The sequence below is a fragment of the Phacochoerus africanus genome, chromosome 3 (assembly GCF_016906955.1).
Source record: "Phacochoerus africanus isolate WHEZ1 chromosome 3, ROS_Pafr_v1, whole genome shotgun sequence".
NCBI classification, from domain to species: Eukaryota; Metazoa; Chordata; class Mammalia; order Artiodactyla; family Suidae; genus Phacochoerus; species Phacochoerus africanus.
Genome location: NC_062546.1, coordinates 144,067,708 through 144,094,729, shown reverse-complemented (window position 1 = coordinate 144,094,729; position 27,022 = coordinate 144,067,708). Strand labels below are relative to the sequence as shown.

Sequence of the window (27,022 nt, the reverse complement as noted above, 5' to 3'; positions counted from 1 at the left end):
CCCAAACTATCATTTGGATGCATTGCAGTTCTTATTTATTGAATGGTGCCATTATGGCTTTAGAAAAACACCAGGCAATTCTATCTGCAGTGGTGCAACTTCTTCACTGCCCTCATCCTCTAAGGTCCAGAATACAACTCAGTGAAAGCCTATTTAATTTTATTATTCCTAAAGGGTCATTTTAACTTAGAAAATGTTTTTCCCTCTATTGAACAACCTTAACTCTAAGAAAAACAGGGAGTCTCATCAATCTCCTTATAAGGCAACTAAACCTCTTTTGTCCAAAAGCACTAGTCTGGGTAAAAAGAAGACCCATGACAGATACACAAATTCTCAAACAGATGAGCATCTTTCTTTCCTAGTTTGTATTTCCAGTCTTTTTACTTCCTCAACAATAAAAAATGGTTTATAGCTTGGGAAGTAGAAACCTTAAACAATAAAGCTTACACAACTGAAATGCATATAAAAGTCAAATGTAATTTTCTTAGAATCATTTTTTTCTATGACTAACCAGAAAATCAAAAATAAGCATAGAGTTTTATTAAAAAAATCAGGAAAATCAGGAAAAAAAGGCCAAAATGTCTTATCAGAAAGAATCCAATTAAATTATAAAATATGTATGTACACAAACGTGCACACACACACATATACATATATATTTTTTAACATGATTTGCTGTCCCTCAGCTTTCATATCCAATGAAGAAGTTGATCAAAAGTCCTTTCATAGTAAAACAAGTCTAAATTCTTCTTATCATTCCTTCTCAGGTAATCACAATACTAATCACTGAGGAAAAGACATCAGGCTTACCATTTAGTTCTTCAAGTTCTAGTTCAGGAGAGTTAATATAATACAAGTCACATAGACGCCTAGCATTTTCATAGCCATCTAGTGTGAATCAAAACAAAAAAAGCATTAAATAAATTTACTTCTGTTTCATGCATTTAGATGGCAACAGTATCGACCAATGACATTTTTAAAACTTTCTACAGAAGAAAATATACTTTAATAATCTTAGTTTGGGGAAAGTCTTTTTAAGTATGCAGTAACAAAGCCTAAAGGCCATAAAGGAAGAATGATATATGATTACAAAAAAATTAAAACATCTGTATGGGAAAAGACAAACAAAAAGAAAAACAGCAGGCTGAATAAAGTATTTACAATATACCTAACAAAAATTTAGAGTTCACAGAGTTTAGGGAATAGCCACTCTTATTCACTGGTAGATACATTTTTGGAGGTAACAAAATTTTAAACGCATCTTAAATATTTTTAATTCTAGGAATCTTGCCTTCTAAAATACTAGCAAAAGTCAGCACATATCTAAGGATGTTCACTGCAGTAATGTTGGTAATAGAAAAGTTAAAACAATCTAAATCTATATTAGTAGGAGAATGAATTAATATATTCTGATATAGCCCTAAAAGCCATTCAAAAACCGGGTGTATATCCATATATACTGAAGCATGGTACGATGTCTGTAAACTTGTAGAAAAATAAACACAAAGTACCACATTTTCCAAAAAACAACAATGTAAGACCAACAATTATGTATGTATATGAGTATACATGGTATAAACAGAAAAAAGTGTGGAAAGATATAAACCAAACTATTATGAATTATGGCTCCAAGTAGAGGAAGTTAGAAAGGGGGGGGGATATTTTGAAGTAAAACAGATACCCTCATAACATCACCAAACTTTGCCTAATATATTGTGTCAACAAAGCATTCATCCTATACACAGTGCACAATTAACATTATAAAGTTATCTTCAAACCCATACATGTACTCTTAGCATTTAATCTCATGATATAAATAGTTGTTTTAACAGCAAGAAATAACACTCAACAATTTTGATTTTTGCATTCTTTCTGAAAGGAGAAATATAAGTGTTTACCTTTGATAACTTCAACTACATTGCAGTTTGGATTTATGCTTCCGATGTGTTTTCGATGAGATAGGCTTCCTTTGCCTTTTCCACCAAATAATAAAGCTATCAAAAAATTAAACACAAAAAACCAAATAAAATATGCTGAAATACCTAATGCCCCTATCCAGATTTGAATACTGTGTCTCTAACTGGTATCAAACAGTAGAACAAATATTTTCCTTAAATATAGTATTTTACATAAGGTTAAACATAAAGATTCAATTTTAAAAAACCTCCTTGGTGTGGTAGTCTATTTACCTTTCTTAATATGCAAAAAAGTAAAATTAAATGTTCTCCCCAAAGGGAATTTTTCTAAATAAATTTAAAATATACCAACACATCTTAGTGTCTTCTCTTGACTTTCAGACACTTACAGTGCTGATTCAGTAACATTCTAATTGAAATGCGACTCATGTAGAAACGATCCAAAAAGTACTGAACATTTTGGCTGGTGACAGGATCCACCCCGAAGCTCTCCTTGTATTCAACCACACCTTGAGCCATTGTGGGAATCACATCGTTGTGTCGGTTCCTGATCCGTATCACAGTATCTGTAAAGCTAAACAAACCTGCCTGTCAAAACAGCTTAATATTTTGCCAAGTGAATGTGATACTAAAGTCTAAAGTTAGCTGACAATAGTAGGCAAGAAATCCCTAATTCAGTAAAGGGAGAAGCAGTGTTTTACCCTTACTTAAATCTATTTCAGATCCTAAAATTTACTGAAACAAGGAAGATGTGAAGAAACTCCAAAATGAAACTTCTGAAATGTAATTATTTTCTTGGGACTCCTAAAAGTATGTCGGCCACAAAACACGATCCTACGAATGTTCGGGGTTTTCTTTAACCATTATCAGCTAAGGTTATCTGAGCATTCACTATGCACCTGGAGTCCCAGGGACATTCAGCCTAAGAGAAGACAGAGCGCTTGCTTCCAGGGAACACATGCTCTGTGAGGAATGAAGATGAATGAGCCAATAAAGGCAGTCTGTTCTGGAACGATTCCCTAGGTTCAAAGAGAGAAAGGGCCACTTAGAACAGAAAAGTAGAAAAGAATTCTAATTCTATCCCACTCACGCTATGAGTTTAAAAAAAATGGGAGAGGAAAAGGCAACCTGTATTAAGAGAAAAATTTTCAAGCCGTCCAGCCCTCTGATTTCTATCATTTGGAAGACATTACGGCATGGTTAATTTAAATAACCAAAGAAAAGAGGAAAGAAGTCTTAGTTGTGAAGTAGCAAAATCCATCTTATGACAAACCCATCAGCGTTTACAGTTCTGAACGAGGGTTTTCCCATCCCAAGTCATCATCTTGAGTACTGTTAACCTATCCCAATGATGCTCTCGCTGCTTAACACATCTTTGAAATTCCTAGTTCAAATCAGTCTCAAAACCAAACTGTTAACCCAAAATATAAACAACAAAGCTCCTCAAAAGCAACCAACGACTCTTCATCTCTAGTCACGCCTGAATCCTTTATTTCACACACCTCTTTTGTTACAACCAAAACCAATATTATTCTGCCTGGCCACTCAGCTCTCTTAAAAAAATTCACCTCGAATGACTGTTTTCAGAAGTTCTATAGCATAATGTTTAATTTTAAGTAAGACTGGGTGCAAATCCGTTTACTATGTGACAGTAATACTATCTTAAGTTACTTAACCTCTTTGTACACAGATAGTATTATCTCAGTGGAGTTATCTTAAAGATTCAATGGCATCCTCTGTGTAAACTGCTGCATACCTAGGCACAGAGTAAATTCTTGATGTTATTTTCAGACCAAAATCATGTTTAAAAAATGAAATGTTGCTATCACCTTTAAAGAGGGTCAAAAAAATAAGTGTAATAGACTTGGAGGACAACCCAAAAGAAGGGAGTCTTTAAGCTCTGAGCAACATTCATTGGAATACACAGGTAATTTGCCTTAGGGAACTATTGGGTTTATTAGTCCTGGCATGTTGATTATTAAACAAGTCACACTGCTTACACAATCTCACAGACTGCAGGTTGTAAACTACACAAGTGTTTGTAGGTCTTCCGTGTGGGTTAAAACTGTCATTAGTCTCCCATCTTTTCAAACTGGGAGATTTCATTTTAAAAATCTAGACATGTGGCTGTTCTTAAACACACACAATGGTCAGATGATCTGGGCAGTGTCTCTGCTGGCAGTGGTCACGGGGGCTGAGACGGCTGCCCATTAGAAGCACTCACTCACCAGACTAAAGTCCTCACCATCTCCTGTCATCCAAGGGGCACTGAGGCCACATCAAGTTTTCCATTGACCCATCACATTTGAATTCAGTCTTTCTTTATATTAGGGTTAGGAGGGACATGAAGCTTTTCTTAAGCCCAGCCCAACTTGTGAATTTATGTTACCTGCCTGGCCAGTGTGGGCTGCTAGACACATACACTACCACATGTTCTAGAGTAGTGGGAAACTTAAAAGTTAATCAATTTCCCTAAAGTGACCCAAAAGCAGGTTTAAGCTCAATACATTCACATTTTTTATATGCTGTTCAAAGAGTACTAAAAATTGTGTTCGAAACAGTGTACTTACTCATAGATAGTTTTAGCATCTTCAGCACTTTTGTCCTTAAAATCAAGAAGCTCCTGAAGACTCTGGATATACCTAAAATGCAAATCAACCCCTCTAAATGTGTTCTTTTACATTTTGAAAGTTCAATATTGTGAGAATGTTCAAAAGGCAATTTTAACGCTTCTTAATTTTTAATAAATTATGGTTAAAGTAAGATTTTTATACCCATTCACATTCAAGTGAAGTGTCTGGCATAAAATGGCAGAAGGTATGTTTTTTCCTAAAAGCTTAGGTTAAATTTGATTTAAGAATTTTAAGAGTTCCTATTTATTTTTAAGTTCTATACTCTAAAATTGTTTTTTGTGGTTTTTTCATTTTGTGTGTGTGTGTGTGTGTGCGCGCGCGCACTTTTTAGGGCCATACCGCAGCATATGGAGGTTCCCAGGCTAGGGGTCGAATCAGCGCTACAGCTGCCAGCCTACACCACAACCACAGCAATCTGGGATCCAAGCCATGTCTGCAACCTACACCACAGCTCAGGGCAACGCCAGATCCCCGACCCACTAAGAGAGGCCAGGGATCGAATCCACATCCTCATGGATACTAGTCAGATTGTCTCCACTGAGCCACAACGGGAACTCCCTAAAATAGTTCTTAAATATCTTTAAAAATTTAAACGGCGCATTACAGTATACATACTGACTGTCTTGAGAACTGAGTCTGTCACCAATAACCACGTTGGTCTTGGGCAAACTACTTAACTGGTCTTAATCTTAGTAAAATGTAAAGATCAGCCTACCTTGCTCTAAATTATATGTTTATGTCCATTCAACCAATGTTTACTGCCAGCCTACAATCTAACACATGTTTGTTTGTTTGTTTTAAACAGAACTGAACAGAAACATGAAAATAATGAAATCCAGGGTTTTAATTGATCTAACAATTCCAGGGAGCAAATAACCTGGAAAAGGAGCAAAATGAGGCAAGCCAAATGACTCTCTCAAGGTCATGCCATGGAGCACAACGGCAGTGCAGGGCCAGAGCCAAAACACCTTACTATCATTCAAAGACCTTCAACAGCAAAAGGTCTGCTTTCACTTGTCCATAGACACTTGATCTACAACTGCCCTCACTTAGCAGGCATCCAGGGGCAATGAAAGTGTTTTAAAAGTCTGTAAATCCACATGTTGGTTTGGAAAGCTGCTCCTGACAAGCACGATGCCTTACTGCATGCCTTTGCATTCCAAAGTCAAGTGATTCTGATGTCCACTGTTTTGACTCAACCCTTACTTTTCTCTTCATTGGCAAGAACAATTCTGCTCTTTGTTCAAGAGATATATCAACACCTACAATGTGTTAGGGCACAGATAAGATTGCAAAATGCAGCATGTTCTATTTTTAATGAAAAATTAAAAAAAAACAAAACAAAACAAGAATAAGCCTCCCTAGAAAATTATATGTTCTCCTTCCATCAAAATTCCTAAGCAAATGCCTCTTACTTCAACCACATTTCTAACTCTTCCAATTTTGGACTAAATAGGATCTGATTACTGTTTACAGAGTACTCATACTTTTTTTCACTTATTTTAAAAAACTGTTATTAGATCAGCTTCTCCTACAAACTATAAAGCCTACAAAAGGAAAGCTAGGATCTCTATGAATCATAACTGGGAAATGTCTTGCAGCTAAATTTTTTCCATTTAAGACTGAACTCTGGCAAACTCTTTTGTTTGAAACATACGGTGCTTAAGAAAATAACACTTTTAATAACATTAACAAGAAAGGCTGTATATAGCAGGTGGCCACATATGTGTGCACACCCTTAATACTCTACTGTCATTTTTGGGAAGAGAGATTATAGTTTCCACACGATTCCAGTAACTTCTAACTGTCTTTAAGTGGTAGAATAAAGAGTCTAACTTTTGTGATTTATAAAGATATATTTCAATAAAATAAATTCAGTTTATAAAAAATATTTATGAGTTCCATTTGTGGCTCATTGGGTTAAGAACCCAACAGGGTGTCCATGAGGATATAGGTTCGATCCCTGGCCTTGCTCAGTGGGTTAAGGATCCGCTGGAGGTCGAAGATGTGGCTTGGATCCTGCGCTGCTGTGGCTGTGGCTGGCAGCTGCAGCTTTGATTCAACCCCTAGCCTGTGAACTTCTATATGCCACAGAGATGGCCCTAAAAAGCAAAAAAAAAAAAAAAGAATAAAATGTATGTACACACTTTAATACATTCTATCAATCTGACTACAGTATGGGGTAGAAAAAAACAAATCTGGGTTTGAATACCACCCAGGCAGAGGGTGGTACTGCCTTAGACAAAGGACTTGACCAGTAGGTGACTCAGTTTCCTCATCTGTAAAATGGAGATAATCATACCTACAGGACAGGGTTATTGAATAGATTCAAGGTAATGTATATAAATCCCTAGCTATCAACAAACGGTAGATATTTTTATTACATAAAATAACATCCCTGCAGATTTAATAACACAAATCTTGAATACAGTGTTTCTGTGCAGTTCCGATTGTTTTTTTCAAAACCAAAAAGTGGGCTAGTCCAGGATTCAGGGGTCAAGCCCAGACAGACATACCCAAAAGAGGAGATATGCTCCTTGCTGCTAAGATTTCACGGAAGGGTAAAAAAGTATTTGCTTTGACTTTGGGTAAAGTCTACAACTCCATCGAAATTGTCAACACAAGACAGAAAATCTTACCAGCTTTGTACCAACTGAACTGATGGTGTCCTGAGAAGATTATCTGGAAGAAGACTTATTTCTTTCATTATATTTGCCAACCTAACGGGCAACTCTTGCCGCAGAAACATAAATGAGGTCTTTTCACAAGCATTCACAGATCCTGAAACCAAACACGATGGGAACATCGGTAAGTGGAAGCCATAAAGCAGGGAGAAACGCAGAAGGAGTTATTTGGCAAGTGGTAGTAGCATCACCATAATGACAGGGCAAGGAAAGGCGAATGACAAGCCAGCCTAGTCTCCAAGGCTGTGAGGCACCCTGAACAACTTTCAACCACGCTGTAGAGTGATGAGGATACTTTCCTGTTTCCCTTACAGCTCCTCTCTTAGAACTAAGACAACCTGAGCAAGTCTGAGCAAGGCACAGTCTAATTAACACAGGATCTGCAAACGTCTATCCTATATAACCTGGTGCTGACATCATTTAAAAAATCTGCTTCCTGGAGTTCCCGTCGTGGCGCAGTGGTTAACGAATCCGACTAGGAACCATGAGGTTGCGGCTTCGGTCCCTGCCCTTGCTCAGTGGGTTAACGATCCGGCGTTGCCGTGAGCTGTGGTGTAGGTTGCAGACGCGGCTCGGATCCCGCGTTGCTGTGGCTCTGGCGTAGGCCGGTGGCTACAGCTCCGATTCGACCCCTGGCCTGGGAACCTCCATATGCCGCGGAAGCGGCCCAAGAAATAGCAACAACAACAACAACAAAAAGACAAGAGACAAAAAAAAAAAATCTGCTTCCTAACTCTAGGTTTGTGAAAGCAGAAATGTTAACAGGTTCACGGGAAGATTCATTGATTCCACGCAGAGAACCACTATACTAACTGCCAAAAGCAAAGGGTAAACATAGAGGAGGCTTTCAGATAACGAACAGCAAAAATTTCCAATGCCTGATCAGCAAACCATCTTCAAGCTACTACCCCCCTTGCAGGTCCTATTCAATTGTCTGATTCCTGGAAAGCATCCTGCTCCTCCCTCCACTCCTATCTCAAAATGCTAAGCAGAACAGCCGTAGAATGTCCTTTGACAAGCAGTTCCATTTAAAGTTAAACGAAAAAGTCATATTATTTCAGTAATGCATTTTAAACTCACTGATTTCATCTTGCTGTTCTTAGCAAGAAATAACCTGAGCAAAAATTAGTCTGTCAATAGCAGAAATTAAAGTATCAAAAGAAAACATTTTACCGTGAAAGTTTAATGGCATACTTGTAAACAAGGCCAAACTCACCCCTTAATCACCCTAGAGTCATTTTAAAGTAAAAACAAAAACCAAGAGCTTTGAGTCAAACAAAATTGCCACTGTAAACCACAATTTTAAGATCAAGTGAGGCGCTCCCTTGTGGCTCAGCGAGTTAAGGATCTGGCAGCTGTCACTGCTGTGGCGCGGGCTGGATCCTTGGCCCGGGAACTACTTCTATATGCCATATGCCACCGGCGCCGCCAAAGAAAACAACTAAAAAAAAAAAAAATTTAAGTGGCCAACTAATGCTGACATCTTTCAAGCCACTAGTTATCCGTTACAGCATTCACAATGCAGAAGATAACCGTGTCTACAGAAAATTTTGACTTTTAGTTTTCCCTTATTCTCTTAGGCGCCTCCATAGGAGAAGTCAAAGTCAAAAGCCTTTGAAATTTTCTGCATGCTTTCTAAAGAAAACTAGGAAGCACCCATTTGAAGAAGAAAGTGGTCAGTCACTTCCTCAGAGGTGAAATGTGGTAAACCCCACCGCATCTGGTACTCATGCACTTCACACGTGCTCCAGACTTATTTGTTGTTGACGAAATGAATGTGCTGGTGGTGGAAACTCTTAATTAAGCAAGGAAAACATTCTGTGCAACACTGGGCCAGTTATAACCTGCTTCCCCTACCAGCACGCCACTTTAATGCAATCATCACAGGCAAACGAGCATTTATCATCACTCTGCAGAATCCGAACACGACTCCGGAGGTGTCCGCGCACTCGCCTCTCTCTGGCGCGGGGCTCTTCCCAAGGAGGCGGGCTGTGAGCTCAGAGGTGCACACGTGCACTGAGAGGCGGACGGTCATTCAGCCCTGGCGCCCGAGGTTGTTTTCCAACAATACGCGGTAAAAGACACGCGCTCCGGGTTATCTCCCCCGCCCGCCTGCGCCTGCACCGGAGCAAAAGGAACCGTCCGCGAGGAAGGAAGGAAGCCCCTAAGGCGCTGGGGGAGAGACGTTGAGGAGGGGGGCGCGTCAGAGACAACAGGACGCCCGCGCGGGCCCGGCCCGGCCGGGTCAGCGGCCGCAGCTGCCGGCTCGGGCTGCACAGAAAGGCTCGGGGCCCGGACCGCACTCACCGAAGTCTAGGAACTGCTTCATGGAGAGCGGGGACGGCGAGAAGCGCGCGTAGAAGTCCACTTGGCCCGGAACGCCGAGTTCAGGCGCCGGGCCGGAGCCCGAGTCCGAGGTGAGGCTGCGGCTGGCGCTGGGGCAGGCGGCGCGCAGCACGGGGCCCGGGCCGGCCGAGGCGGCTCCGCGCAGCAGCCGCGCCAGCCTCATGCCGAGCCCTGCCGGAGGAGCCGAAGCCCCGGGCGCCAGATCGCCGCTCGGGCACTCGGTCGGGTGGTACGTGAGGGACGTGGCGGCTTCGGGGGCGGGGAGCGGCTGTCACCGCCACGGCCGCCCCCCTCTTCGGAGCCAAGCTCCCCGCGCCGCTGGGCGGGGCCCAGAGAGGGAGGGAGGCGGGGAGCGCGCGCCGGACCGCCCCCAGGCTAAAGTCCGGCCCCCTACGCCGTGGGGCGGGGCCCGGAGAGCGAGAGGGCGGGGTGCGCGTGGAGGCCGGGCAGCTACCACCCTCAGTGCGCCCCCTCCCACGCCCTTTGGTTACACGGCCCTCCCAGCCTCAGCTGAGGGGCAGGGCCGGCGCTGCTGCTTCACACCGCGGTGTCCCGCTGTGAGCGGGTTCCATAAACTCTCTTCTGCGATGCAAGCCCATATTTTACAGGAAAAGAAACTGAGACCTAAGGAGTTTCAGAAGCCGACCCTTGTCAGTGATACATAAGTACAAACGGTGATCACTTCGGTGTGGCCCTAAATAACAGGACAACGACTGCTGGTCCTAGGGGAAGAGAATTGGCCGCCCACCTCGAAGCGTTACCTACAGGCATTCTTGGCGCAGGCAACAGTGTGTTTAAGGGGTCCCTCTACTCTAACTGCCCCTCTTTTTAATTGTCTTCTTAGCGTCACAGTTTGGTTGCTCCATCCTTTCTAGGTTTCTAAATAGTATAAGACTAGAGAATTTCTAATTTTGATTTAATCCCATAGAGCTGCAAAGACCAAGTCTACAGTGAAAACCACCAGTCCCTTCTCGCCATGGTTACATCCCCATATATTCCGCCCCCCCCAGTGCTTTGGTATACCTTAAATACAACAGAATTACTCTTCCATGGGTTTGTAGTTTGTCAGTTAAAATACATTTAACTGGTATAAAATTGCTTCCTTATAATCCTCCCCACAGCATCCTTATAACCATTACTCCAGCAGTTTCTGGTATAGAATAACAATTCATTTCTCCATGGTGGTCAGGTCTTGGGTTGTTGTGTAAAAGTATGATGTGTATAAAGAATGGATGAGAATCTCTTTTTAGAGTGTATTAACGTTACCACATAAAGTTCGTTTGCCCAGCCTGAAACAAGCCAAAGGCTGAGATTCGGAGTTTTGCAACAGGGGAAGGATTTAGTCACAAGGTGCCAAGGGAAGTGGAGGGAGAACAAATCTCAAATCCACATCCCGTAAGCTCAGGGGGCTTGGGATATTTATGGGATAAGGAAACAGTATATATCACAACACTGTAAATGAACTTCATTAAAACTTACAAAAATGAAAAAAAAAAAAAAAGCGGCAGCAGCAGTGTGATCTCAGGACTGGGGAAAGGTGGCTGGAGGTGAGAAAAAGGTGAAGTAACCCGTGTTGTCGGCAGACACAACCGAGCTACATGCTTCTTCATGGGACGCATGTTCAGAAAATGGCAGGGTTAGTATGATCTGAGGGTGGAGTGTTTGGCCCTCTGATGTCAAAAGGTCATCCATCCAACATTCCAGACAGAAGGCCCAGTTGAATGGTTGGTGGTCTCAACCAATTTGAACTGGGCAAGACCAGCTCCATGTTCTCCATGTTCCTGAAAAACAGCTTTTGAACTATTACTATAGTGACCCATCTGTCAGAGGTGCTGCATATAGGGGGCAATTAAAGGAGTCTTGTGATATATTGTCTAAGCTGTGAAGCTCCTAGGGTGCGCAATTTTGCAAGAACCATTAAGGCAAGTTTGATCAGTGAAGACAGATTACATAATATTTATTAAGCAAGTTATACTTTAAGGGATCTAACTGCTGACTGCCCTCAGTTGCATCAGTCCTGCAGGTTTAGCTTGAAAGAAAACACTGACCACCTGGAAACAAGTGTAGGAAGTTGAGGGAATGGGGTGGAAACAGCACTAGAGCGTATTCTCCAAAGTGGTGGCTCTAACAGTTCTTTCTCTGAAATTGTTAACATGGTTGTCCTTACCATTTTGGTAGAAAATATCTTAGAAGATGCAGTATAAACATAAGACTGTGAGATTTGTGGAGAAAGTAATCAGAGGATGGTATCTCTTTGATATGTTCGCTCCTCCACCAGCCATGCTCTGTACCTTCCAAATGTGGCCTTCCTTCTTCCAGTCTATGAATATATTTGGTGAATGAAATATTACCTGCTGATAGAACACCCAGGTAATGTTCTAGGTGGCTGGGAGTAAAGCCACACACAATTCAGGTAGGATCCCTTTCATATATGCCTGCTTTCACAAAGCATATTATATAGGATTTAACATGGTAGAATTATATATATATATCTTCAAATACTAGCCTGTTTTGTAAAAGAAGGATTAGGCATGCTTTGAGTGGCCCAGACAGCAGATGGAAGACCTGTGGGTGGAAACTGTAGGGAGACAGAGCTGATTTAACACATGGAAAAACTGAACAGCCCTTTGACAGTGAAATGGCCAACCTTAGAGGCAGTGGGGAGGTTCTTGTCAGTGACTGTCAGAGCCTAGAGGGCAGCTGTATAAAGATGCTGTCGGGGGGATTATAGGGAAGCAATGTGGTGCTGTGAAAGGATCCTGGGTCTGGTGTCAAATCCTGGCTCTTTCATGTTCTGGCTGTGTGGCCTTGAGTGAATTACTTAACCTCTCTGAGCCTCAGCCTCTTACCTAAAATGGGGAGATAATACCTATTTCACTGGGTGACTGTGACATAGATAGCATAGCCATCTGTGTTAGCACAATGCCCAGGACATACTAAATATTCAATAAATACCATATTTTAAAAAAATCATTACTGCTGTTTTTTATTATTTCCTTATTAGGTTTTTTTTTTTTTTTGGTCTTTTCTAGGACCGCACATGCGGTGGCACATGGAGGTTCCAGGCTAGGGGTCTAATCGGAACTGTAGTCACACGCCTACGCCACAGCCACAGCCACAGCCACACCAGATCCAAGGTGCGTCTGCAACCTACACCACAGCTCACAGCAATGCTGGATCCTTAATCCACTGAGCAAGGCCAGGGATTGAACCTGCAACCTCATGGTTCTTAGTCGGATTCGTTAACCACTGAGCCATGACCAGGAACTCCCTTATTAGGATTTTATTAGAACCCCTCACATACATGTTTTTCCGGAAGCCAACTTTACCAAAAGTTTGGGAGAAGACAATTTAAAATTGAATATTAGCCATCCTTAAAACAGTCTCTTGGAGTTCCCGTCGTGGTGCAGTGGTTAACGAATCCGACTAGGAACCATGAGGTTGCGGGTTCGGTCCCTGCCCTTGCTCAGTGGGTTAACGATCTGGCGTTGCCGTGAGCTGCGGTGTAGGTTGCAGACGCGGCTCGGATCCTGCGTTGCTGTGGCTCTGGCGTAGGCCGGTGGCTACAGCTCCGATTCGACCCCTAGCCTGGGAACCTCCATATGCCGCGGGAGCGGCCCAAGAAATGGCCAAAAAAGACAAAAAAAAAAAAAAAAACAGTCTCTTAAGGAGTTCCCAACATGGATCAGCGGAAACGAATCTGTCTATTATCCATGAGGACAGAGGTTCGATCCCTGGCCTTGCTCAGTGGGTTAAGGATACAGAGTTGCTGTGAGGTGCAGTGTGGGTCTCAGATGCCGCCCTAGAAAGACAATAAATAAATAAATAAATAAATAGCCTCTTGAGTGTTTCCAAGACTCTGCTACACCCTCTAGTCATGTTGCCCTCCTCCTCCTCCCCTTCCATCCAGATCACTCCCTGGCTCTAAATTTCTTCCCAAACTATCACACAGTGTTATTCAGCTTCCTTAGCCCCCATATGCAACTCTGCGGCTTTCCACCTGAGCGAGTCAAGGGCTAGCTGAACAATGACTTGTGTGGAAGCACAATGGCCAGGCAGAAAGCTTGAGATTTATCCTATCAAGGTTCATTCACCCAGAAACCAATCCAACTTTTCTTTTCTCTGAAGTACCTTCCCCAGGCTTCCACCCAATATTCAGAAAATGAGTATAGAAACACACGCATAAAATTGTATCAACTTTTTGCTTCGGTCAAAGGCTTAGAGTCCAGAAACTGGAAAGAAGACTAGATTTTTTCAGGTATCTGTTAACATGATGGTTGTTAAGACTCTGGTAAAAATATCTTAGAGGAAGTAGTATGAGCATGTGATCAAAGGGAGAAAGTGATCAAAGGGTGGTTTCTCTTTTATATGAACTTTACTAAAAAGCCTCATTATTTAATATGTACATATAAAGTACAATCATAATGTAGGACTCTATAAAAAAGCTTCATCTCTAGCAGGCTTGGGCCAGATACTCTTTGTTCACTGAGATTTTATGATATATGCTGGGCTGATTTGAAATGGAAAAAGCAATAGAAAACAAGCTAGGCTATGTCACCCTGTCTTTTCAACCCTCTGGCTTCCTGGGGCTCAGAGGACAAGAGGAGAGGAAAGTCATGATTATTTATTCCCCTGCCCCTTCCTGCCAGGCTGTGATTTGTATCCTTCTTAAGTGTGGCCACGTGGCCACAGCTCCCTCCTGGTGCCTAAGGAGCCCTAGAAATGGCACCATTTCCCCCCCTGCTGCTCATTGGGGTGCTTCACAATCCCTGTCCCGTTACTTCTGCTTACACCTCTGTAAATAGTCCCTTCAAACACTCTTCAGTTTCCCCTTTGAGAGCACCACCATTTCCTGCCCCATAAAGTAACTATCAAAAAAGGTAAAAGTATCCATGAGGATGCAGGTTTGATCCCCGCCCTCGCTCAGTGGGTTGAGCTGTGGTATATAGGTCGCAGACCCGGCTCAGATCCCGAGTTTCTGTGGCTATGGCTAGGCTCCGATCCAACCCCTAGCCTGGGAACCTCCATGTGCTGTGGTTGTGGCCCTAAAAAAAAAAAAAAAAGACAAAAAGAAGGGAAAAATCATGACTTTCCTGCAACCATAAAATGAATACACTACCACGTATTTTTACTATCTCACAATTTTATCAATTATACCTCAATGAAGCTGAAAAAAATTAAAAGGGCATGCCAGAGTTTTAATTAACATATTCATTAAATGAGGGAATCAGAAAAGATGTTACACTGATTCAAAGGAGAAGTCAAAAAAGAGGGATAGAGGTATGAATTTATAAAGGGCTGTAAAACTGGCTTTTCCTCTTAAGAATCTCTAAGATTCTCCACCTGACTGAACGAATTTGCATGGATATAGGTGAGAATTATTTGCATTGTCAGTTATCTACAAGCTACAGAGTTATAAATAGCTCAGAGACAGTGAATCAGAATCAGACACCAGAGAAAACTGTGCTCTAAAGAAGTATTTCCCTGAAGCATGATTGTTAACTACCTACGTTTGCCTGCCTTCCTTGAGGATGACTGTCAGCCAGGTAATGGCTTATGCAGTCTTGTGGGGGCCATCCTATTCACCAGGACTTAACTTGCTCTAGGGGAAACACCGTATTTATCTGGAGTGGGTACTTTGATATGCTGCTGGATTTGAAAGATCCCTAGGGGAAGCTCACAGGACAGCCTAGTGGGAGCGAGGAATTCTCTTCACTGAGCTCAGGGGGAGGGAAGGTGGCCACTGCACCACAATGGGAGCGCTCCCTGAACCCTTGGTAAAGTTCCCTAAAAAAAGAAAAAAAGGCTTGTTGGGGGATCTCTTATGTCTATGGGCTAACTGGTGAAAAGGATGAATTTTGCATAAGAATTGCGGACATCATTTGCATTTGAGGAGCTCGAGCAGCGGGTCAGGTGGAAGGGGACTCTGAGGTCACAAACCCCTAAGAATTTACAGGCCTGGACAGTGAGAACTCTGGACTCGAACAAAGTGGATAACATTTGAGCTCATTCTAAGGGGCAAGAAGTCTGCTGATGTCTGAATTGTATATGCCATCAGCAAAATTCTTTAAAATTTTGAGGTGAGGTGGTCTAAACTTTTTTTACCACCAATTTCCCATTATTTCTTCCATTTCATTTCTTCTTTGGTTTCTAGCTGCGTACTTCTAGGGTTCATTCATTCAGTAGACAATTCTTGGCCAGCCCCAACCCAGGGCAGCCCACTCTCTCTGAGGGTGTAAATAAAACTTGAAAAACAACAACAACAAAATGATTCTTTAGACATACTGTGTGCTGGCAGGCACAATTTTAGGTGCTGGGGATACAGCAGTGAACAAAACATCCAGGTCCTTGCTCTCATGGGACTTCTAGTCTAAGGGGGCGAAGAGACAGATAATAAATCTATAAGATTACCTCAGAGAGTGCTACTAGCTGTAACAATAATAAAACAGAGTAGTATGTGTGTGTGTGTGTGTGTGTGTGTGTGTGTTGTGTGGAGGCTGCTTTACAGAGGAGGTCAGTAAAGAAATTAGGACCTTCAGAGGCCCTAAAAGAAAAAGATGTCAATCAACTCCCACCACGATCCTCCAAAAAACTAACCCTCCCTACTTCAAGAAACAAAACAAAAATCCCTAAGGTTGTTGGCCCTCATTCACTGGTAATTCAGTGCAGAAGTTGTTAAGTAAGACTTTGGCTTATGAGTGTTGTGATTCTCTTAAAACCCGCAGCTGGCTTATGGTTGGTCACCTCCGTTTGCAAATAACCACAGGCAAAACACAGGGCTGAGCCTGAAGTGCTAGGTCTTGCTTCCTGGCCATTGTGCTACCTACCAGCCCCTCCTCTACTCTCAGGAGATGAACTGAAATGAAAGGCCCCACAGTGTTCACTGCAGCACTGTTTACAATGGCCAAGACATGGAAGCAACCAAAATGTCCAAAACAGAGGGCTGGATAAAGGAGAAGTGGTACATATATACAAGGGAATATTACTCAGCTATAAAAAAGAATGAAATAATACCATTTGTAGCAACATGGATAGACCTAAAAATTATCATACTAAGTGAAGATAGCAAAAGACATGTAGAATCTTAAAAAAAGATACAAATGAACTTATTTGCAGAACAGAAACAGACTCACAGACTTTGAAAAACTTATGGTCACCAAAGGGCACAGGTGAGGAGGAGGAATGGACTGGTTGTTTGGGATTGGTATAGGCACACTGAAGTATATGGAATGATTGGCCAATGGGACCTATTGTATAGCACAGAGAACTCTACCCAGTATTCTGTGGGAAAAGAATCTGAAAGAGAATGGATGCGTGTACTTGTATAACCGAATCACTTTGTTGTACAGCAGAAATTATCATAACCTTGTAAATCAACTATACTTCAATTTTAAAAAAAAGCATTGTCATTGGTTACCCTTTTTAAGATTTTATTTTATTTTATTTTTCATTATAGTTGATTTACAATGTCAATTTCTGCTGTACGGCAAAATGACCCAGTTATACATTTGTATACATTCTTTTTTTCACATTATCTTCCATCATGTGCCATCACAAGTGATCAGCTATAGTTCCCTGTGCTCTACAGCAGGATCTCATTGCTTATCCACTCCACATGCAATAGTTTGCATCTACTAACCCCAAACTCCCAGTCTCTCCCACTCCCTCAGTGACCCTTTTTTAATTCTTACTAGTTCATAAAAATAATAATAATAAACGGTGCATCTTACAATTGATAGTGATTTAGGATGAAATTTGGTTTACCTGTTTCTGTATGGTGTATAAATGCTCCATGGATTGTTCAGCTCTGTCAGGACCTGTGATAGGTTGATTTAGGTTATAATTTTAGGCAGCGAAAACAGCCACTTTATCTTTACCTCAAATGGGATGGCTCCTGCCTTTCATAGGACTAGGCTAAAAGCAGCAAGAAGCAGCCAACATACAACAACACCAAATCTTTTCTTCCCTTTCTCCTAGGCTGGGATATAGTCTGCCTTCTGAGGCTGCTGCTACTAAATATTTTGCACAGCACGGCAAGGAACGCAGCATTCCAGCCTGTAATATCTGATTTCTTTTTACCTGTTTCCAGACATTTCTGCTGAGCTAATGCTACATGGCCGCGCCTAGGTAGAGCAGGAAGAGGGTTTTTATTCTTGGTAGTACAATCAGCCCTCTGCATCTGGGAGCTCCACAATGGCAGGTTCAACCAACCTCAGATAGAAAATATTTGGAAAAAAAATCCCAGAACGTTCCAAAAAGCAAAACTTGAATTTGCCCCAGCCTGGCAACTCTTTACACAGCATTTACCTTGTGGTTATATGTACTTACACAGCATGCGCATTGTTAGATATTATAAGTAATGTAGAGATGATTAAAAGTATACAGGAGAATGCACCTAGATTATAAGCCAACACTATACCATTTTACATAAGGCACCTAAACATCCTGGACTTGGGTATCTTTGGGGGTCTTTGAGCCCTCCCCCTGCCAATTCTGAGGAATGACTGTATATCTGTCCAGCTAACATTTATATTTCTATGGTAAAAGGAGAGAAGGGATATTGGGAAATAACTCACTGTCTCTAACGCAACTGGTAATTGGAATTGTTAAGATCGCCTGGGGAGCGAATAGCACAACAGAGATAATCCTTCACAGCAAAAATATTTAAGGGACGATCAGTCGTAGAAGCCAAGAGAAAAGCACTTTGAAAAACGAGGGGGCATTCCAAACTTAGATATTCTCCAGCAGCCAAGTAAAATGAAAACTGAGAACTATGCTTGAGACTTAAGAACCAAAAGGTTGCTGGTGGCTTTGGAACAAGGGGCTTCACGAGAACAGTGATGAGGAAGTAGACATAACTGTAAATAAATACAGTCACTGGATCCCTGTAGAGTTGGTTTATTTTTGTTTCCCAATGAGGCAGTCTTGAGTGTCTCTAAATGCTGGAGGTGAGGAACCCATGAAGAAAGGGAATACAAAGAGGCGGGAGAGGTCAAGTGCCTGAATAGGGTCCTGGAGGACTGGAAGTGTCGCCTTAGATGGGAGGAGGGACATATCTCTGATCACGGTTGGAACACTACCAGAGTGTTTAATAAGAAATATGTGGAATTGGAGTCCCCGTCGTGGCTCAGTGGTTAACGAATCCGACTGGGAACCATGAGGTTGCGGGTTCGGTTCCTGGACTTGCTCAGTGGGTTAATGATCTGGCGTTGCTGTGAGCTGTGGTGTAGGTTGCAGACATGGCTCGGATCCAGCATTGCTGTGGCTGTGGTGTAGGCCAGTGGCCACAGCTCCGATTCAATCCCTAGCCTGGGAACCTCCATATGCCTCGGGAGCATCCCCGGAAAAAGCAAAAGGCAAAAAAGAAAGTAAAAAAGTGTGGAATTGATGTGGGCAGACCTGGGCTGCAATCAAGGCTCCACCACTTTCTAAATGTGTAACCTTGACTAAGGTGACCACTCTTACCAATGATGATAGCCATTTCTCTCATTAGCACTTTCTATGGGACTGGCACTAACCAATGACATAGCTTTTTTTTTTTTTTTTGGCCTTTTCTAGGACTGCTCCCGTGGCATATGGAGGTTCCCAGGCTGGGGGTCTAATTGGAGCTGTAGACACAGGCCTACACCACAGCCACAACAATGCTAGATCTGAGCCGCATCTGCGACCTACACCACAGCTCACAGCAACCCACTGAGCAAGGCCAGAGATTGAACCCTCAACCTCATGGTTCCTAGTCGGATTCGTTAACCACTGAGCCACGACGGGAACTCCATGACGTAGCTATTTTTACAAAGAATGCTGAGGCTGTGTAGTCTAGTGGAGAGAGCATGTGTATTAAGGTAAATCAGACCAGGGCTCAGTTCTATGCAGGAAACTGAGAAAACTCTTATATGATCATTGACATTTTTTTCATGAAGCAGGAGGCAGAGTATGCTCGAAGCTAAGGGGAAAGGTGGGAAAAACTCATTTCATAACATCCCCAAAGAAAAGGAAATTCAGAATAACTACGTGTCTTCTTTCATTATCCTTTAAGACATGCAAGAGGGTTGATGGATTTTACCTTGTATCAGGAAGGACTTCTGCAGACTCAAGTACAGAAGACTCAGTTCAAAGTTCCTTAAATAAAAGACCATTTTGTCTCAAGTCACTGAAAAATTCTTCAGGTGGTAGATCCAAAGCATCAGGTGTCTCCAGCCCACCTTCCTCCCCGTATTTCAGCTCTGCTTTCCTTAGTGTCAGCTTCCCCAGCTTCATAAGGTTGACTCTTCATTAGTTCAGAGATGGACAGAGTGGCAGCAGGCTTGAGTCCCAGATGGGCAATATCTCAATAATGAGCACTTCTCATTGCTCAAGAAAAACACCAGGATTGGTTCTGACTGGCTAGGCTGGGGCTGGGTTTCCACCCCTGGAAACTGGTGTGGAGAGGTAGTATACACAACCCCCCCACCTGCCCCAATGACCATGGGCTGAATTAGAAGAAAGGATCTCCAAGGGATACAGCCGATCCTTTCACCTGAAGAAAGGATGCTGGACAGGTAAAAACAACACGTATTATCTATTTCCATGTTGCAGACTGGTAATGTATTTTTCTGTTTTTTTGCCTTTTTCTGGGGCCACTCCCACAGCATATGAAGGTTCCCAGGCTAGGGGTCTAATCGGAGCTGTAGCCGCCAGCCTAAGCCAGAGCCACAGCAACGTGCGATCCGAGCTGCATCTGCTACCTACACCACAGCTCACAGCAATGCCGGATCTTTAACCTACTGAGCAAGGCCAGGGATCGAACCTGCAACCTCATGGTTGCTAGTCGGATCCGTTAACCCCTGAGCCATGACGGGGTTTTGGGTTTGTTTTCTTATCTTGTATTTATACTTGCAAATTTCTAATGGAAGATCTTTTCATTTTTGCTAGGATTCATTACTGGGACTTAATGAACACATTCATTCCATGAAATGTGACATTCTCTCACAGAATGATTCTTCACATTTTTCTTTATACCCTTCATTTCCTATTGCTTTAAATCAGGTAATGCACATACACATTTCTACCATCTTAAGATTTAGAGAAAAGGAGAAACAAGGTTCACTTTGACGTGATTGGTATGTATCTTAGAGAATCAAGCTGATCATAAAATAAGAAAAAATATTCTGAATCCAGCATTAGCTGAAAAAAGGCAACTACATCCTTTCTACCTATTTTCTCATTTCCTAGATATTTTAGTATTTTCTTTGGGTGAGTGGCCATATCAGTCAGAGATCAGGACATAAAATAGAAACTACTCTAGGTATTATTGATATGAAGGGGATTAATTCAGATTACCCGGATACAAAATAGACTTAAGTGAGCCCTAGGCTGGGCCTCTGAGGATAATGTCTAGAACAATGACCCACCTAGGGGGCTCTGGAAAGTGAGGTGAAGACAAATACTTGTAGCTGCAATCCGAGGTCAGGAAAAGGAAACAAGAGACCACCGGCAGTTAACACTTTCTGATGCTCAGGAAAGCTAGCAGACACTCAACACGGAACCTTAGGTCTCCATGACCATGCTTGCTGGTAGAAACACCCACTGAGTCCACCTTGCAGATCGCAGAAGTCGTGTAATTCATAGAATCTAATTCACATGCAAAACCCCTGCTGCAAGGAAGTCTGAAAAAGGAGCTTTTTTTTGTTTTTTGTTTTTTTTTTAAGCTTTCTAGCCCTTGTAACTAGAAGGGTGAAATAGAAGTTGAACAAGCCAATCCACAGTTACCTACTATGATGGCTTAAGCATTTTATTCATTTGTTTTCCGGCGGGAGTAGTTGGGTTGTTTGTAGTGGAAAGAGGCAAAGAGAAAATGAAGAATTGTTGCTGCTTGAGACAGGACGTGTCAAATTGCGAAAACTGAAGTCTTAGGGTTAGCCCGAAGCTTATTTCAGCCTTTCTGTTTCGTTACTGATTTAGAGAAGCCTCTGTAACTAGACCAACACGTCACTGCCTCTGTGGGTCAGCTACCGGAGCTGGCAGACTGGTCCCCATTTAGTTGTAATGGTATTCACTATAATGGGGTTTTGCTTCTAGGAGGGCAGGTATGTTGAAGGCATGGCCCGTGAGAGCAGCCCCAAAACAAATGTCATCTATCCTGTCAAGACAGTGGAAGCAACAGACTCAGATATAACGAACACTAAATTGTGCCCCAATTTTGCTCATTATCCACAAATCTGAGAATGTTAGAGGGTTGGTTCTCATATAGAGGTGAGTTAGATTGGTGTCTACTTCCTAGAGACCTAGCTTATAATCCTGCTTATTCCATATACAGATGACAGACATTTTTACAGATGAGGAAACAAAACCATTAGTGGCAAGACAAATTGTCCAAGGTCACACCACTAGGAAGTGGCAGAGAAGCGACTTGAACAAGATGGACCCCATAGACCCCTGCTACCCAATGGATGAGCAGTATCACCGAACCCAGAGCTCATTAGAAATGCTGCCTCTGGGAATTTCCACTGCGGCTCAGCCTTATCGAACCCAACTAGTATTCATGAGGATGTGGGCTCCGTCCCTGACCTTGCTCACATCACCTGTGAGCTGCAGTGGAGGTCGCAGACCCAGCTTGGATTCCATATTGCTGTGGCTGTGGCTGGCAGCTGCAGCTCCAATTCGACCCCCTAGCTGCCTGGCAACTTCCAAATGCCAAGGATGTGGCCCTAAAAAAAAAAAAAAAGTGTTGATTCTCAAACTCTTTCCCACACTGGCTGAATTAGAACCTGCTTCTTAATAAGATCTCACTGCCGTTCTCAGCCATGTCCAAGTGTGAGGAGGACTGCTCCAAACCACGTTGTTTCACTTTGTTGATTTAAGACCAGGGGAGCTTCCTCTGGTGAGCATCCTAGAAGTTGAGTTCCATCGGCATTTTTGATGAACTTAGAATCAAACAGACCCTCAGTCTTCCTTGGGAAAGGTGCTTTTTTCTTCTCTTTTACTTTTTTTTTTTTTTTTTGAACTTCTAATAGATTTTTCAGTCAATGCACTGTGACATGTGGGAGGGGAAAAATGATAGTTTTTTTCCCAGGCTAGGAGTCTAATCAGAGCTGTAGCCGCCGGCCTACCCCAGAGCTACAGCAACGCGGGATCCGAGCCCCGCATCTGCAACCTATACCACAGCTCACGGCAATGCCGGATCCTTAACCCACTGAGCGAGGCCAGGGATCTAACCCGCAACCTCATGGTTCCTAGTCGGATTCGTTAACCACTGAGCCACAACGGAAACTCCGGAGTTTTCAAAATGTTCTTTTAATGACAAACTGGCCCCATACATATAAAATGTAACTCAAGGACGAGATGGGCTCTGTGAGTATTTCCTCTTTTGCACGGTGGTAAAGGTAGAAGCAGCAAAACTATAACATACCTTCCCATTACAGGAAACCAAAGGTAGTATAAAAGAACTGAGAAAGAGTTCAAAAAAAGCATCCTCTGTTTTTATACCCTTCCATTTCAGGGGGAAAAAAAAATCAAGAAAAATCAGTACATAGCAATTTCAGGACGCCTACATATTGATTTTTGGGTGCATGCTCCAACTCAAACCCACATTATGGTCACTGTATTAAAGGCTGGAAAACAGTCTAACATAGATCAGTCTTGTATAAAATGATCTATGTGGATAAACAGTTTTATCACAGTATATTTTAGTTAAAGGTACTTGGACTTGAAGATTGTAGCTATAATAGGTAAATCATGGGGTGTGATAGACCTTGAAGTGTGAGGTGACAAAAGTCAGTGACAGTTAAAATAAACTGTTTCCCCATCTGTGATATGAGGAAGTAGAACTAGATTTCCACGCTTCCTTCCCATTTTAAGGTTTTATGATTCTATATTACAAGAGTAATTATAAAAACAGCTATCATTTATTTATTTGTCTTTTTGTCGGGCTGCACCCGCGGCATCTGGAGTTTCCCAGGCTAGGGGTCGACTTGGAGCTGTAGCCACCTGCCTATGCCACAACCACAGCAACACCAGATCCGAGCCACGTCTGCAATCTACACCACAGTTCACAGCCACGCCGGATCCTTTACCCACTGAGCAAGGCCAGGGTCAAACCCGCAACCTCATGGTTCCTAGTTGGATTTGTTAACCCCACTGAGCCACGACAGGAACTCCCCCAAACCGCTAACATTTAATGAGCACTTTCTGAGCATCTCATTTACTCCTTATAAGGAACTACAAGCTAATCTATCGGTCTTACTTTACAAATGAAGAAACTGGGGCACAGAGTGCCAGTCACTCAGCAGGGTCATATTCTAAGAGGTGAAGCTAATTCATACCCTGGCAGTCTGACTCCAGCCTCTTACACACCCTGTTTGGTTGCCTCCTCGTTTATGGCAAATATGCCTCTAGTTTCTAAGCTCTCATTACTGGTGCAGTGGAAGCACCACAGGCAGAGCCCTTGCCATAAATATTCAGGCTATCCAGCTACCTGTTGCAGTTCTTAACCTTAGCTGCTCTTTGTCACCTGGGCAGCTCTTAACAGCACCAATACCTGGGTCCCACCCTCAGAGGTTGACAGTCTGACATGTGGCCTTGGCTTTGGGACTTTCAGAAAATGTTCCTTAGGAATTGAAATAGGCAGCCCAGAATGACTACTCTAAATTTTCTGGGAACGGGGTAGGTTCTGGAAGCAAGTTCTATCCCCAAAGGATCAGGGACTATGTGCCAACCATTGATGCCCTAATGCAAGATTTTAAATTTTACTTACAAAATTCATCTGTGTTTGTTAGTGCTGTCTATTGTTTTAGATAAGCTTCCTATTAGAGGTCAAAGCCAGTATCTCATTTGTAAGTATATCTCTGGGGCCTAATAACATCCCTAGAAATTTTATCTGCCAACTGGAAAAAAATGATGCCACCACGTCTAACTATCTCCATATTACAACAAAAGGATCTTAGCAGAACACTTGCTTAAATGTGTCCACTGGTTACTGCTGAGTACTTAGCTGCTAGGCTTTGAGATAATTAAAACAGCACACTCTGTCCCTGTCGTTTGAGATTTCTTATGGATGTTCTAGAAGGATGAATAGTGTGTGAGAAAATAGATCTGACCTCTGCTAATGCTGGCCTGTCTCTGCCCATTTCCATGACCCTGGCACAGGTAGCCTGATGGACAGATGCTCCAGGGTCAAGGCAAAGAGAAGATGGAGGCGATTGAACTTTGCCAACTGCTGCAAAAATTGCACTTGTCTCTTGTAACCCTAGGCCCAGGGTAGCCATTAATCATTAGCTGGTTAGTTTTGTGCCTTGTGGCGCCTGGTCCACCTTGAACTGTGCTAGACTAATTTTCTCACCATGACTTGTGTTTTGCAGTTCACTTATCCTTAGGGCATTTAACCAAGAATCCTTTTATAACTTCCCTCCTACATGGGTCTGTGGGTAACTCCTCTGCAGACACTTAATACCCAGCATTCTCACTCTAACAGCAGGATCAGTCAACAAAACCTGTTTTTTAAGGTACAAGAGATAAAGAAAAATTACTTGCCATTTGACCATAGCCAGGAACTACTGGAGGAACAGATGCCTACCAGCTTTTTTGCAAAAGCTATTCTTTTGAAATCGCTCTCCAGTTCATTTTTTCCATCCCTTTGAAGCTTGCCTCCTCCTCAGTGCAAGTAGTTGGACCATGATAGTGGTTGGACCCAGCCTTTGGTCTTGAACTGCCTTTAATCTTTTGCTTATGAGCCCCTCGCTGATCAAACAACTCTTCCACATTCTTGTTTTCTCAGCCCTGGGGATGTGCTTAGGCAGAAGTCAGCCACCTACAGTATTTCATGCTTTTCCTTCTTGAGAACAAAACAGTCCATCAGTCCCGGACTGCCTTCTACATTGTTCTTTCGTGGGTAGTGTACTAGAGATCAATTTCTCCATGAGCTGTTTTCATTTAGGGTAGAAGGCCCAAACTTATCCTTACTTCACTGGCCTGGACAATTTAAGGCACTCCTCACATCTGCCCCACATTCTAGGATATTCTCAAACACAAAGGCATAACATGAGCCATGACTAGGCATGACCATCGCAAGGTTGTAGCAAATAATCGACAACCAACAATGACATGTCAGTGTTTGCAGACAGATCCAAGGATGGCCCTGTAATAATGCCATTATCACTCTTAGGTGTCCCTGTATTTTTTGAGAGGGAGAGAAGGGAATAGAATCACAGGAGACATACTAAGCACTGCCATGACCATCAGCCAAGGAGGTCAAGGTCAAGGCCAAGGTCATTTACGCCACAACTCTAGCCAAACCACCGTTAAGAGTGTCAGTAACTGTGATGCTGATTACACATTATTACAGTGATTTAAACTGGGTTTACCCACAGGACTAATGCAAGTTCACAGCCACTAGCCTGTCTTTAAAAAGTGCCACTCACTCATTTCTTTGGGTGATGACACCTATCTGATCTTCAAAGAACTAAGAAGGCTAAAGCTTAATATGTAACAGCAAGTAAAGTGGAAAACTATTCCTAATAGACTGGACATTTTAGATTGGAAATTTATTCTGGTCAGGGCATGCTATATTGTCTGAACACTATACACATGCCTTGTATATTTTTTTTAATTTTTTATTTTTTTGGTCTTTTGTCTTTTTGTTGTTGTTGCTATTTCTTGGGCCGCTCCCGCAGCATATGGAGGTTCCCAGGCTAGGGGTTGAATCGGAGCTGTAGCCACCGGCCTACACCAGAGCCACAGCAACGCGGGATCCGAGCCGCGTCTGCGACCTACACCACAGCTCACGGCAACGCCGGATCGTTAACCCACTGAGCAAGGGCAGGGACCGAACCCGCAACCTCATGGTTCCTAGTCGGATTCGTTAACCACTGCGCCACGACGGGAACTCCATGCCTTGTATTTATTAAAAATTGTGTAATCCAGCTAGAGGAATTTCATAAAATTACTTAAATTTAAATGAAATCCATTGGTGAAGAAAATTTTTCTGACCTGTCAATTCCACCAGTTCTTGGTGAGCAATATAATGACACGTCACAGCTGGACTGCTCGTATATCCAAAATGTGTTCTAAAAAGAAAGCAACTTAGCCCTAAGAACATTTATTCTTTGTGCCATGGGATCATTGTTAAGCCATACCTCTCTTCTTCATAGGCATAAAAAGCCTGGGAAGCAGATGAATTAGTGCATACAGAGATCTCTCAATTTGTGGGTATCTTGAACGAATCACCTTTAAGATCATTTTCTTTTAAAAATGTTCTTAACTGAAGAGTAAAGCCAAAATGGGGGGGAGGGGACACCAAAAACAAAAACAAAAAACACTGCATTTGGGGGAAGGGGCACTAATATCTTTGGCTCCTCTGAGATTATTCATAGTGTCCCATATAAATAAAAACATCAAAAACTTTACAGCTTAGCTTGATGGCATAAAAAGAAAGGCAACTCAGGTTATTTATAATTTCACATATAAAATG

General features: G+C 42.5%; 1 protein-coding gene across 3 annotated transcripts in view; it reads right to left on the bottom strand.

The window, feature by feature from the left end:
• The window catches only part of PDK1 (pyruvate dehydrogenase kinase 1), a 38,884-nt gene extending 28,968 nt beyond the window's left edge, over window positions 1-9,916 (bottom strand). For 2 of the 3 annotated variants that reach the window (XM_047772892.1, XM_047772893.1), the window contains exons 1-6: window positions 9,541-9,916; window positions 7,189-7,330; window positions 4,487-4,558; window positions 2,306-2,490; window positions 1,899-1,994; window positions 811-888 (exon numbers count right to left, since the gene is read on the bottom strand). In XM_047772892.1, the coding sequence (XP_047628848.1) occupies window positions 811-888; window positions 1,899-1,994; window positions 2,306-2,490; window positions 4,487-4,558; window positions 7,189-7,330; window positions 9,541-9,742 (775 nt within the window). In that variant the 5' untranslated portion in view covers window positions 9,743-9,916. The remainder of the gene's footprint in view (window positions 1-810; window positions 889-1,898; window positions 1,995-2,305; window positions 2,491-4,486; window positions 4,559-7,188; window positions 7,331-9,540) is intronic. The other variant, XM_047772894.1, reaches the window with a different exon arrangement.
• Window positions 9,917-27,022: the final 17,106 nt, after the last annotated feature.